The 14,950-nt window shown below is 41.1% G+C and overlaps 2 protein-coding genes across 2 annotated transcripts; both read right to left on the reverse strand.

Moving 5' to 3' along the window:
• Nucleotides 1-7,738: 7,738 nt before the first annotated feature.
• On the reverse strand, nt 7,739-9,181 carry LOC114601268 (proto-oncogene Mas-like). Its single transcript, XM_077932707.1, has one exon. It carries the CDS (start codon nt 8,975-8,977, stop codon nt 7,970-7,972), a length of 1,008 nt encoding a protein of 335 aa, XP_077788833.1. The 5' UTR covers nt 8,978-9,181; the 3' UTR covers nt 7,739-7,969.
• A 3,702-nt stretch (nt 9,182-12,883) lies between these two features.
• Nucleotides 12,884-14,242, reverse strand: LOC144328657 (proto-oncogene Mas-like). The gene has a single exon (XM_077932709.1). It carries the CDS (start codon nt 14,232-14,234, stop codon nt 13,230-13,232), a length of 1,005 nt encoding a protein of 334 aa, XP_077788835.1. The 5' UTR covers nt 14,235-14,242; the 3' UTR covers nt 12,884-13,229.
• Between the last annotated feature and the right edge of the window lie 708 nt (nt 14,243-14,950).

Here is a 14,950-nt window from a genome sequence, read left to right on the forward strand (position 1 = left end):
CTTGTTAAACGAGCCCCCTCCTCCCACAATCTCTCAGTCCTTGTTACACTCTGTGTGCTGTCGTACGACCACGAACCCCAAACGTCAGCTGCAATGTGGCTGTCTTCCTTTCAGCAGCCTCACAGCCCACAGTTAGAAACTGTTCTTTAGCATATTGGTGCAGCTTATCATGCTTCTATATCTCCTGCCTGAGGGCAGGAGATTTAAAAGGTGCTGGCCAGGGTGTGAGTCATCCCTGAGAATGTTCCTCGCTCTTCTGAGGCAATGGTCTCCCGCGATGACATCTAGCGGACTCAGGGGACAGCCCACAATATTATGTGCTCTCTTCACCACCGTCCGTAGGGACTCTGTCCATGGCTGTCAAACCAGTGTACCGCACCATAATACAGTATGAGAGAACACCTTCTATCGTGGACCGATAGAAGGAAATCACCAGCTGTTGTCCAACCTTGTTCTTTCGCAAGACCCTAAGGAAATGAAGTCTCTGTTGGGCCTTCCTAACCACCTAGGTTGTATTGACCTTCAAAGTTAGGTCTTCACTAAGATGGACTCCCAGGTATTTAAAGGAAGAGACTCTCTCCACACAGCCCCCCATGATATACAACGGGGCTAGCTTCCCTCTCTTCCTCCGAAAGTCCAACACCATCTCCTTTGTCTTGCCAATGTCTAGCTGCAGATTGTTCTCTGAGCACCATGTGGATACCTTTTGAACCTCCCCCCTGTACACAGATTCGTCTCCACATATAATTAAACCCATTATAGTGATGTCATGAGCAAACTTAATAATTGCAGTAGATGGGTCAGATGAAATGCAATCATATGTATACAACAAATACAGGTACAGTGGTGCCTCGCAAGACGAAAATAATCCGTTCCGCAAGTCTCTTCGTCTAGCGGTTTTTTCGTCTTGCGAAGCAACCCTATTAGCGGATTAGCGGATTAGCGCGTTTAGCGGCTTAGCGGCTTAGCGGCTATTAAATGCTTAGCGGCTAAAAGGCTATTAGCGCCTTAGCGGCTTAGAGAAAGGGGGGAAAAGTGGGAAAAAATCGCAAGACTCGCAAGACGTTTTCGTCTTGCGAAGCAAGCCCATAGGGAAAATCATCTTGCGAAGCAACTCAAAAACGGAAAACCCTTTCGTCTAGCGGGTTTTCCGTCTTGCGAGGCATTCGTCTTGTGGGGCACCACTGTATGGACTTAGCACACATCCCTGTGGAGTGCCAGTGCTGAGCTTCAGGGAGGTAGATGTAACAGATCCAATCCTTACTCTTTGTGTCTGATCTCTCAGAAAGTCTTTAATCCACTCACAGATATTAGAAGAAAGGTCCAGGTCCCTTAACTTTCCGAAGAGAATGTCCGGAAGGATGGTATTGAAAGCCAAGCTATCATCAATAAACAGCATTCTGACATAATTTCCTGGTTTCTCCAGATGACTCGCTGCAAGGTGAAAAGCTGTAGCAATGGCATCGTCTGTTGACCTATTTTTCCTATAGGCGAACTGGTGTTTATCAAAGCCCGGTGGAAAACATGTTCTCATGTGTCTCTCGAAACATTTCATCACTACAGATGTTAATGCAATGGATCTATAGTCATTTAGGCAGCTAAATGCTGTTTTCTTTGGGACTGTGATAATTGTGGCCGCTTTCAAACATGATGGAACACAAGCGGTTTGCAGAGAGATGTTAAAAATCTCTTGTCAAGACCCCTGCTAATTGATCGGCGCAATTTTTTACCACTATTCCCAACACCCCATTTGGGACAGCAGCTTTGCAGGGATGGACCGCCCACAATGCAGCTTTCACTTGATGGTCATATAAAGCAAGTGGCTGTGAGTTTGTAGGCTAGCAGACAGGAGCCGAGATATCTGCTCATAGAGGGCGAAGTAGATGTTCAGCTCCTCTGCCAGCATATCATTGGCCGTGACCATGTTCGTCATATTGCCTTTATAGTTGGTTAGGTGCTGCAATCCTTGCCACACATTCAGTAATAAAAGAGACATGCTATAGTGGGAATTCATGACTGATAAACAAAGGTTTAGGGAGGAAATGCAGTTTGCCAATGGGTTATGGATTTTTCCTTCAATAAAATATCTGCAGGCATAGCATCAGTAAGCATATCATTTCTGAACTAAAATTCCCCTCTTCTGCTCTCTTATCAAACTACTGTACTGTGTCCAAAACACTGGGAGTGGGATGGTTGGATGGGCTCAGTGCTTCAAATCTGGAGTGAAGAAGAGGAATGGGAGAAGGAATTGAGCAGCTCTGGTGATCAGGAAAACAAAAGCCATTATGATTATTAGTACACCGCCCATCTGACTGGGTTCCCAAATCACAGTGGGCAGCTTCCAACATATATTATAAAAACATAACCAAATGATGCATTGGGAAGGCAGGTATAAGGTTTTTTATTATTAAAATGTGATTTTTATAAAACCAGATGAAATAAAACTCAAGTCAAATCCACTGTACTGGTCTTACGGGGCCAAACAGATGCTTAAGAGAAGCCTACAAGCAGCTTCTGAACACAACAATAGTCTCCTCTCCTGTTTTTTCTACTTGTCAACCAGCTCTTTAATTTCCCAACCCCACTAGGGGCAACTTTGACATTGCTGCGAGACCATCCTGTGTTTTTACTGGGACATGGGACACTTCTGTTCAACCCCACATACATTAACATACTTCACATACATTCCTTACATTTTTCACTCCTCTCCTGTTGACCCTCTTTGACCAATATTATCTAATATAACATTTCCCAGCATAAGGAGACATGCCAACACCAGTAAACTGTTTATGGAGGAAACAATATGAATTATAACAGAAAAATAAAACACAAGTTAAAGTGAATTCAAGCAGTAAAATGAGAGCTAGTAATAAAAATAAAAAAATGATGATGAGCCTTACATTGAGATTTTTTAAAATTAATCTTGTATCCCCACTGTAGAGCACTTGTGAGGCAGATGATTGGTTTGTCCAGCCCACTATTCCCTTCTCCAGGGATTCAACTTGGCCTTTTCTGCCTGTAATGCATGTACACTTCTGCCTTTGGTTCTTCTCCCACTTTTGCAAATGCACTATGTCAACTTGAGACATGACTAAGAGGGGGACAACCTGTGAGCAACTCTTGATCAGCAGTCTAAGGACACAGTGAGTTGGAGGCAAGAAGCACAAAATCTTGTCCTGGAATGAGGAGGTACCAGGAAGATTGGCAGAATTGACTACAGCCCCAAGGAGGAGAAAATTTCACCAAGCTCTCTGCAAGATGTTTAGGGCTCCACCCTTTACTCTTCATCTGCTCTTAAGCAGTTTGGCAATATCCTGTGGCAAGAAGAATTTTGTTCATTAGTTGTCCAGAAAGTTAATTTAAGAGGAGGTTCTTGCCTCCAAAGTCTTGATGTCATGGTGAAGCATTCTTGAGAAAAGTGAGTAAATAAGTTGCAAGGAACAACTGAGTGAGGGGTGAAACTACCGTGTCTTTGTTTCTTTGGGGAAAATCATATGGTTTGATTGCATTGTGCATATGAAGCCCCACAGGTGTAACTATGAAACCTGGAAGGGGGAGGGGCTTTTGAATGACTAAGAAGGGGACAATGGTTAACCAGGTGGGAGAGGAGAACAGAATGGAATGGTTGGATGCGATGGCACACACACACACACACACACACACACACACACACACACACAAACACACATGTATATAAAGATCTATGTATAGTATGGCAGATAAAGATGATGGACTTTATGGAGCTGGCTTATCTCACTGGGAGAATCCGCGACCACAAAGAAGAGGAAAATCAAGAAGACTGGAAGAAATTTAAAGATTACTTGAGTAAATATTATAATATTAAAGATTAGTAGTTACTTGAAGGTACTAAACAGACCTAGGATTAAATTAAGACTAAATAAATAAATACGATATAGATATAGAATGTTAAGAAAAGTTAAGAATTTTGATTATAATCGGAATATTGTACTTTTGAACAATGATATTGGAAAACTGCTACATTCAGTTACAAGGAAATTCAGTTGGGAGAGATTAGAGGAAGTCAGGTAATATTTTTAAGAAGTTGGAAATTTAATTAATTAATTAACTTTTATTGTTTAAGTGTTTGTGGTTATATTTTTGGTTATCATTTGTTATATCTGTTTTATTCCTTTTTTTCTTTTTCTTGTATTTTGGTGTTGATTTTATAGTATGTGTTGTATTTGTATGAAACTTTATAAATATTATGGGGGGGGGGGAGAGATCTATGTACAGTAACTAACAGGGCATGTTGTGACTAGCTTATTTTCCTTGTTCAAATTGAGGGCACGCCCACCATTCCACCAGTCCTATTCCAAAAGGGCACAGTTTCACACACTTTCCAGGTACTTTCCAGGCAATGGTCCAAGTGACCTTCCATTTGCTGTGCAGCTACCCCCTGAAAAACACGCTCGTTTCCTCTGAATTGGAATGAACAGCAATCTGCAGAAAACCCAATGGCCATTTGTTTTGAGAAGAGAAGGTTTTCCAAGTGGGTAATGGAAGGCCAAATGAGGTATGGAGAAGCCCTGAGAACCGGAGAATTCATGACTGATAAACAAACAAACAAACAAACAAACAAACGTGAGGAATATTGTTCATTGGAATGTTTGTCAAAACTTATCAGCTTCAAAGGCTTGCAGCGGGATGCAGTTTGCCAATGGGTTATGGATTTTTCCTCCAAATAAAAAAATCTGCAGGCACAGCATCGGTAAGCATATCATTTCTGAACCTCTTGTGTCGTAGACATTGAGGGTGGGATGGTTGGGTGGTAGAGAAGAGGAGTGGGAGAAGCAATTGAACAGCTCTTGTGATTAGGGAAACAAAAGCCAGAATGAATTGGGAAGGCATCTGTTTTTGATAATTATTAAAATGTGATTTTAAACAAAAGTGGATAAAATAAAACTCAAGTTGAATTGAGATTATTAAGAAATATGAAAATTAGAGAACCCCCCCCCCCAATAGATTAGCCAGGCAGCAAGATTTTTACAATGTGGAATGTATTAGACAAACCATTACTCTATCCTGCCTAGTACTTTCTGCTCTGACTGGATGTGGGAACCAAAAATTTCTGCCATCTTCACCAGCCATCCACCCGGTATCCTTCTAACAGAACACTCCATGGAGTTAGCTTGTCCCAACTATCAGCCAAAGGTGCACAGCATTATCATTCAGCTACAGATCCCCTCTTACCTTTGCTAATGAATGACATCAAATTTAGCTATTCACATACCTGTCAAAAGCTTTGGATCAGCATCCCTCAGGCAAGGTGAGTGGGAGCAGCAAGTGGTGCTGGAATAATCAGGTAATCAGAAGATTTGCAAAAATTGTTAAGATGCCTCATCTTAGCAAGATGTGTAGGATTCTGCCCATGTGTCTTCAGTTCTGTGTAATCCATTTGCCAGCATCGTGTGATAAGCTGGTTGCTTTGTGCCTTGGGTCTCAGGATAGCATTTGGCAAACTCAGGAGGAGATTCTTGCCTTCTAAAGTTCAGTGCCCCAAGCAAGCACTCTTGAGAAGAGAGAGTTTGCAAGTGGTAAGCAAGTCTCACTTCTCTTTGACCTTATCTGGAGAAATATCTTTATTGGTTAGAGTGTCATCTGACCCATTAACAGAAAGAGTAGCTAATGTCTTAAGTGAGCTATGAGCTTTCTGTTGGTTCTGCTAGGGTGGAGAACTATATCTGAAGAACAAATGGAGAGTCCTGCTAGATCAGGTACGTGGCCCCTGCAGCCAACTGTCCTGGTCTCACAATGACCAAACAAATACTTCAGGGAAACCCACATATAGCTTCTGAACACAACAGGACCCTCCTCCCCCATGATGATCTGCTGGCAGGCCTTAATCTCCTTAATTTTCCAATCCTGTTGGGAAAACTTTGACATATGTGTGAGGCTGATAGGCTTTTTTTGGTGGGACTTCAACACACTTCGGCCCAATCCCACATGCATCAATTTTTTAAAGCCTCTATTTTTATTTATATACTCTTCAATCCATCCTGGCGACAAGGGGAAAAAAAACAAATTCTCAGTCTGAATAATGCTGCAATCTATGAAGAGATGGTCTCTCTCTCTCTCTCTCTCTCTCTCTCTCTCTCTCTCTCTCTCTCTCCCTCTCTCTCTCTCTGTGTGTGTGTGTGTGTGTGAGAGAGAGAGAGAGAGAGAGAGAGGGAGAGAGACCTACAGAATGCCTCCTTCCACCTGGTTCTTAGTTTTTTCCATTCAGTCATTCCATTTCCCATTCCACTAAATTTTCCTTGGGTTGTTCTGCAGTTTTTATGTCCCTCTCAGTGCTACACAAAGCATGCCTCTTATGCAATGGTGGTATAATTTTGGATACAGGAGGGCAAACATGAGAAATATCAACTTGATATTACATGAGACTTAGATATGTGATATAGAAGACTCTGTATGAGAATGATATACTGGGCACATGTTCATGACCGTTAAATGCCAGGACCTTGTTATCTGCCACCAGAGCTATCTTGCTTGAACTTCTGCAGAAGATAGTTGGGTGTTTCCTGTTAGAGGAGTCGGTTACAAAAGCATCAAACCCAAAACTTATATTATGCGGAAAATAACTATATATGCAAAAATGATATGCAAAAGCATTCCAAAACATTATGGGGGTAATTAAAGTTCTGGGCCTCAGACCAAATCCCGTTCTCAATCCTTGGGTTCAATCCTTCTGCATCAGTCCAACAGGAAGTTAATTCTTCTCTTTTGAAACATCAGATTTACTTTCATTAATCGTGCACGCGTGCACACACAGACTAAGAGAGAGAGAAAGACAGACAGAGAGATACGGAGACTGCAGGAGCTGGGTTTGAAGACAGTAATCTTTCTCTGTCACCCATCAGGGCTTTGTGCCATTCTGATGATGAGTCTTACTTGCTCATGCTGATTTTTGGTTAACCTTTTATGTGAGCAGCTTGCACACTGTGGTGGGTCACTTAGGTTGTGCCAGTGAAAAGCTAATCAGCTTAAGAGGAGCCCAATCATCTTTCATCAGAGGTGACTCTTTGCTCTGCAATGCACAGTGGACTGCATGGTTTCACCTGATTGCTTTATTCTCATGCCCCATCCTAATCCTTCTTAACAAGAGTTAACGAGAATGATGTGTCAAGGTGAGTCTTTATACATGGCGATTTCAGTTCTTCACCATGCTAAGGAGTCTAGTGTAGGTTTGGATATAGGCTTGACGGCTAGCATTGAGTGGAAAGTGCATTGTGGCATGATATGGAACCACCTCCCTACTGTACCCTCTGATGATTTTTTCAAAAAAATTATTGGAAAGATAGAGAAACATTGATGTCATGAATCATTTCTGCTAATTGTCACATTGCCCTGTTAAGGTGTAGATAGCAGAATTTTAACAATTTTTATAACATCCATATAATAAGCATGGCTTTTTTTCAGCCACAACTCACCAGAGCTCAATACCCACACCTCTCAGGTGGGTGCCATGGCTATAATAGGAGAACAAGGCAGGCCTTTATGGTCAGCTTCTGTACCTCTTTTTCTAGAAAAATAGCACAGAAAATAGGGATTGTACTGGTGGAATGTTCCATCATGCATTTTTTTCAAAAAATCTGGGGGAAATATTTTCTTCTGTTTTCTTCAAACATTCGATCTCTACCTGTGAAGATTTCTTTACTTCATTCCCTTTGGCAATGAATCTGTTATCTATACCATTTAGCAAGTCATCCCACTCAACTCACACTGTTAAAGCGGCATTTATTTTTATTTAATTTTCTAAAACATCTAAAACATTTATCCTGCCAAATGGGCAATCCAAGGGGCTTTTAACGATACTCCAGAAACGAGGACAAAAATTAACAGAGTAAATGAATCCAAAATAATAAAATAGTGAGTACAGGGGAAAACAAGTACCAAGAAATACACCAAGAGATAGAAAATGAAGCTTTCTGAGCTATTTTGAAGTCTTTCTTCACATCTGGGTTTGAACTGGAACTTCTCGTTCCTCTCTGCAGTTTTCCTCCTCTTTGAAAAGTCTCTGGAGTATGACCTTCATGCTCTCCCTGGATCGAGCCCTCTTGTTTCTCCCAATCAGGAAATAAATCAGTGGGTTAATACTGCTATTCAGGCAGCTGCATAATAACCCAACAGATATTGCAACAAATTGCATTTTATAGTCTATAACTGGAGGGAAAATACCGATTAATGAAATGCAAGTAAGTGGGAAAGCTAAGAAGAGGAAGACGAAGAGGGCAAGTAGGATGGCTGTTACAGCTTTTCCCTTCTTCCTCTGTTGTGATCCGAAGTAAACTTTTATAAACAGGACCAGAGTGGAAACAGTCATGAGTGGGAGGCAAAGTATAGCATTCAATAGAAAGTGGAATAAAATGTAATACCATGGAATGCTAAAAATAGCAACAATCAAGTGGATTGCAATGAGCAGGAAAGAAATGATCCATATTGTGGCACACACAAGGGTGGAAAAGTATGGTGGTCGGTGGCATCGATGCCAAAGAGGGAAAACGACAGAAACACACCTGTCCATGCTAATGGCTGTCAACAGATATTGACCAGTGTTGTACATGAAGAAAAAAAGAATGGAACCCAATAATACTATCAAATGCACATAGGGAGTTAAAGATAAGAATGACTCCAGAAGATATATAATGGAAAAAGTAAATAAGCATATGAGAGTCCCAAGGTCAGCCACAGCCAGATGCAGTATGAAGGTGGTGAAAGGATTCCTCTTCATGCAAAAGCCAAGAAACCGGATGACAGTTCCATTCCCAATGATTCCAAAAATGCTAATAAGTAAAATGGAGATAAGTAAAATGGGGATAAGAATGTCTGCTATACTATATGGTGATAATTCATGATCAAAACCATCCTGGGGGGTTAGGAGGTCAGTTTTATTTTCTGCTCCAATATCTTCCAACGAAGCATTCGAAGAGGACCAGGATCCCAGGCCATCATTGCTCATCTTGCTGGATCTCTACTTCTGAGATTTTTCTTGTATAGCTCTTACTACCAGGAGAAAATAAACAAATGTGGAGTCAGTTTTAGCTATAAAGCTCAACCGATTAAACTGAGACAAAGAATAATAAAAGAGACATGCTATAGTGGGAATTAATGACTGATAAACAAACACATTAGGAATATGGTTCACAGGAATGTTTGTCACAACTTATCAGTTTCAAAGGCTTTGTGGGGAAATGGAGTTTGCCGATGTGTTGTGGATCTTTCCTCTAAGTAAAAAAACTGCATTCACAACATCAGTAAGCACATCGTTTTAGAACTCAAATTCCCCTCTTCTGCTCTCTGACTCAGCCTTAAGATCGGAAACTAACCTCTTGTGTCATTGACTTCGGTTGGTTGGGTGGTGGAGAAGACGAGTGTGAGAAGGAGTTGAACAGCTCTTGTGATTCTGGAATGAATTGGGAAGGCATATGTAATTTTATTGTTATAAAAATGTGATTTTGAACAAAAGTGGATAAATAAAACTCAAGTTGAATTGGGATTGTTAAGAAATATGAAAATTAAAAAAAAAACAAAAAAACCCCACAAGAGATTAGCCAGACAGCAAGAGTTTTATAATGTGGAATGTATTAGACAAACCATTACTCTATCCTGCCTAGTACTTTCTGCCCTGACTGGATGTGGGAACCAAAAATTTCTGCCGTCTTCACCAGCCATCCACCTGATATCCATCTAGCAGAACACTCCATGGAGTTAGCTTGTCCCACCTATCTGCCAAAGGTGCACAGCATTGTCATTCAGCTACAGATCCCCTCTTACCTTTGCTAATGAATGACATCAAAAGTAGCTATTCGCATTGCTCTCAAAAACTTTGGATCAGCATCCCTCTGGCATGGTGAGTGGGAGCAGCAAGTGGTGCTGGAATAAGCAGGTAATCGGAAGATATTCAGAAATTGTTAAGACGCCTCACCTGGTTCTTAGCAAGATGGGTAGGATTCTGCCCATGTGTCTTCAGTTCTGTTTAATCCATTTGCCAGCATCGTGTGATAAGCTGGTTGCTTTGTGCATTGGGTCTCAGGATAGCATTTGGCAAACTCAGGAGGAGACTCTTGCCTTCTAAAGTTCAGTGCACCAAGCAAGCACTCTTGAGAAGAGAGAGTTTGCAAGTGGTAAGCAAGCCCAACGTCTCTTTGTCCCTATCTGGAGAAACATCTTTATTGATTAGAGTGTCACCTGACCCATTAACAGAAAGACTAACCAGTGTATTCAGAGAGAAATCAGCTTGCGGTTGGTTCTGCAGGGGAAGAACGTAGGCTGGGGTGGAGAAATGTATCTGAAGAACAAAAAAGAGAGTCCTTCTATATCAGGTCAGTGGCCCTTGCAGTCAATTGTCCTGGTCTCACAATGACCAAACAGATGCTTCAAGGAAGCCCACAACAGCTTCTGAGCACAACAGTACTCTCCTCCCCTGTGATGTTCTGCTGGCAGGCCTTAGTCGCCTTAATTTTCCAACCCCCTTGGGAAAACTTTGACACGTGCGGGAGGCCAATCTGCTTTTTTTGATTGGATGTGGGCACACTTCTGTCCGATCCCATATGCACCAGTTCTTTAAAGCCTCTATTTATTGATACTGAGTATTCTTCATTCCATCTTGGCAACAAGGAAGAAATTAATTCTCAGTCTGAATAAGGCTGCAATTTAGTCAGGTCAAGGGATAGTGTGTGTGTGTGTGTGTGTGTGTGTGTGAGAGAGAGAGAGAGAGAGAGAGAGAGAGAGAGAGAGAGAGACCCACTGCATGCCGCCAAACATGGGGAGTGTCAACTCGATATTACGGCATATGTGATTGAAATATGTGGTATAGAAGACTCTGTATGAGAATGGTGTACTGGGCACATGCTCTTGAGAGTTATATGCCAGGGCTTTGTTATCCACCACCAGATTTATCTTGCTTGAACTTCTGGGTGTTTCCTGTCAGAGGAGACAGTTACAAAAGCATCAAACCCAAAATTTATATAATGGGAAAAATAGCTATATATGTAATAACTATGTGCAAAAATATACCAAAACATTATGGGGATGTTTAAAGATCTGAAACTCAGACCACATCCAGTTCTCAATCCTTGGGCTCAATCGTTCTGCAACAGTCCAACATCAAGTTCCTTTCTCTCTTTTGAAACATTAGATTTTCTTTCATCAATCATTCAGAAAGTAATGTTTTGCTGCACAACTGAACATCTAAAATAACATGAAGGTAATGCTCTTTGGAGGTCATCTATCTTAACCCCCTGCTCAATGCTAAAATCCTGTCGTCACCCTGAAATCATTCTCTTTCTGAATAAGGCTGCAATCTAGCCAGACCAAGAGATGGTCTCTCTCTCTCTCTCTCTCTCTCTCTCTCTCTCTCTCTCTCTCTCTCTCTCTCTCTGTGTGTGTGTGTGTGTGTGTGTGTGTGTGAGAGAGAGAGAGAGAGAGAGACCTACTGCATGCCCCCTTCCACCTTGTTCTTAGTTTTTTCCATTCAGTCATTCCATTTCCCATTCCACTAAATTTTCTTTGGGTTGTTCTGCGGTTTTTATGTCCCTCTCAGTGCTACAGAAAGCATGCCTCTTATGCAATGGTGGTATAATTTTGGATACAGGAGGGCAAACATGAGAAATATCAACTTGATATTACTGCACATGAGACTTAGATATGTGATATAGAAGACTCTGTATGAGAATGGTCTACTGGGCACATGTTCATGACCGTTAAATGCCAGGACCTTGTTATCTGCCACCAGAGCTATCTTGCTTAAACTTCTGCAGAAGATAGTTGGGTGTTTCCTGTGAGAAGAGACAGTTACAAAAGCATCAAACCCAAAACTTATATTATGGGGAAAATAACTATATATGCTAAAATGATATGCCAAAGCATTCCAAAACATTATGGGGGTAATTAAAGTTCTGTGCCTCAGACCAAATCCAGTTCTCAATCCTTGGGTTCAATGCTTCTGCATCAGTCCAAGAGGAAGTTAATTCCTCTCTTTTGAAACATCAGATTTACTTTCATTAATCGTGCACGCGTGCACACACAGACTAAGAGAGAGAGAAAGACAGACAGAGAGATACAGAGACTGCAGGAGCTGGGTTTGAAGACAGTAATCTTTCTCTGTCACCCATCAGGGCTTTGTGCCATTCTGATGCTGAGTCTTACTTGCTCATGCTGATTTTTGGTTAACCTTTTATGTGAGCAGCTTGCACACTGTGGTGGGTCACTTAGGTTGTTCCAGTGAAAAGCTAATCAGCTTAAGAGGAGCCCAGTCATCTTCCCCCCTGCTCAGAGGTGACTCTTTGCTCTGCAATGCACAGTGGACTGCATGGTGTCACCTGACTGCTTTATTCTCATGCCCCATGCCAATCCTTCTTAATAAGTATTGACCAGAATGATGTGTCAAGGTGAGCCTTTATCCATGGCGATTTCAGTTCTTCACCATGCAAAGGAGTCTAGTGTAGCTTTGGATGTAGGCTTGACGGCTAGCATTGAGTGGAAAGTGCATTGAGGCATGATATGGAACCACCTCCCTACTGTACCCTCTGAAGATTTTTTCAAAAAAATTATTGGAAAGATAGAGAAACATTGATGTCATGAATCACTTCTGCTAATTGTCACATTGCCCTATTAAGGTGTAGATAGCAGAATTTTAACAATTTTTATAACATCCATATAATAAGCATGGCTTTTTTTCAGCCGCAACTCACCAGAACTCAGTTCCCACACCTCTCAGGTGGGTGCCATGGCTATAATAGGAGAACAAGGCAGGCCTTTATGGTCAGTTTCTGCACCTCTTTTTCTAGAAAAATAGCACAGAAAATAGGGATTGTACTGGTGGAATGTTCTATCATGCACTTTTTTAAAAATAAGGGAGAAATATTTTCTTCTGTTTTCTTCAAACATTCGATCTCTACCTGTGAAGATTTCTTTACTTCATTCCCTTTGGCAATGAATCTGTTATCTATACCATTTAGCAAGTCATCCCACTCAACTCACACTGTTAAAGCGGCATTTATTTTTATTTAATTTTCTAAAACATCTAAAACATTTATCCTGCCAAATGGGCAATCCAAGGGGCTTTTAACGATACTCCAGAAACGAGGACAAAAATTAACAGAGTAAATGAATCCAAAATAATAAAATAGTGAGTACAGGGGAAAACAAGTACCAAGAAAAACACCAAGAGATAGAAAATGAAGCTTTCTGAGCTATCTTGAAGTCTTTCTTCACATCCGGGTTTGAGCTGGAACTTCTCGTTCCTCTCTGCAGTTTTCCTCCTCTTTGAAAAGTTTCTGGAGTATGACCTTCATGCTCTCCCTGGATCGAGCCCTCTTGTTTCTCCCAATCAGGAAATAAATCAGTGGGTTAATACTGCTATTCAGGCAGCTGCATAATAACCCAACAGATATTGCAACAAATTGCATTTTATTGTCTATAACTAGAGGGAAAAAACCGATTAATGAAATGCAAGAAAATGGGAAAGCTAAGAAGAGGAAGAAGAGGAGGGCAAGGAGGATGGCTGTTAAAGCTTTTCCCTTCTTCCTCTGTTGTGATCTGAAGTAAACTTTTCTAAACAGGACCAGAGTGGAGACAGTCATGAGTGGGAGGCAAAGTATAGCATTCAATAGAAAGTGGAATAAAGCGGTATACTGTGGAACAGTAAAATAAGCAATAATCAAGTTGATTGCAATGAGCAGGAAGGAAGTGATCCATATTGCGGCACACACAAGGGTGGAAAAGTGTGGTGGTCGGTGGCATCGATGCCAAAGGGGGAAAACGACAGAAACACACCTGTCCATGCTAATGGCTGTCAACAGATATTGACCAGTGTTGTACATGAAGAAAAAAAGAATGAAACCCAATAATAAAATCAAATGCATATAGGGAGTTAAAGATAAGAATGACCTCAGAGGATATATAATGGAAAAAGTAAATAAGCATATGAGAGCCCCAAGGTCAGCCGCAGCCAGATGCAGGATGAAGGTGGTGAAAGGATTCCTCTTCATGCAAAAGCCAAGAAACCAGATGACAGTTCCATTCCCAATGATTCCAAAAATGCTAATAAGTAAAATGGAGATAAGTAAAATGGGGATAAGAATGTCTGCTATACTATATGGTGATAATTCATGATCAAAACCATCCTGGCGAGTTAGGTCAGTTTCAATTTGTGCTCCAATATCTTCCAACGAAGCATTCAAAGTGGACCAGGTTCCCAGGCCATCATTGCTCATCTTGCTGGATCTCTCTACTTCTGAGATTTTTCTTGTATAGCTCTTCCTACCAGGAGAAAATAAACAAATGTGGAGTTAGTTTTAGCTCTAAAGCTCAACCTATTAAACTGAGACAAACAATAATAAAAGAGACATGCTATAGTGGGAATTAAAGACTGATAAACAAACACATTAGGAATATGGTTCACAGGAATGTTTGTCACAACTTATCAGTTTCAAAGGCTTTGTGGGGAAACGGAGTTTGCCAATGTGTTGTGGATCTTTCCTCTAAGTAAAAAAACTGCATTCACAACATCAGTAAGCACGTCATTTTAGAACTCAAATTCTCCTCTTCTGCTCTCTGACTCAGCCATAAGATCGGAAATTAACCTCTGTGTCATTGACTTCGGTTGGTTGGGTGGTGGAGAAGATGAGTGTGAGAAGGATTTGAACAGCTCTTGTGATTCTGGAATGAATTGGGAAGGCATAAGTAATTTTATTGTTATTAAAATGTGATTTTGAACAAAAGTGGATAAATAAAACTCAAGTTGAATTGGGATTGTGAAGAAATATGAAAATTTAAAAAAGCAAAAACCCCCACAATAGATTAGCCAGACAGCAAGAGTTTTATAATGTGGAATGTATTAGACAAACCATTACTCTATCCTGCCTAGTACTTGCTGCTCTGACTGGATGTGGGAACCAAAAATTCCTGCTGTCTTCACCAGCCATCCGCC

Source organism: Podarcis muralis, chromosome 8, assembly GCF_964188315.1.
Source record: "Podarcis muralis chromosome 8, rPodMur119.hap1.1, whole genome shotgun sequence".
Classification (NCBI taxonomy): Eukaryota; Metazoa; Chordata; class Lepidosauria; order Squamata; family Lacertidae; genus Podarcis; species Podarcis muralis.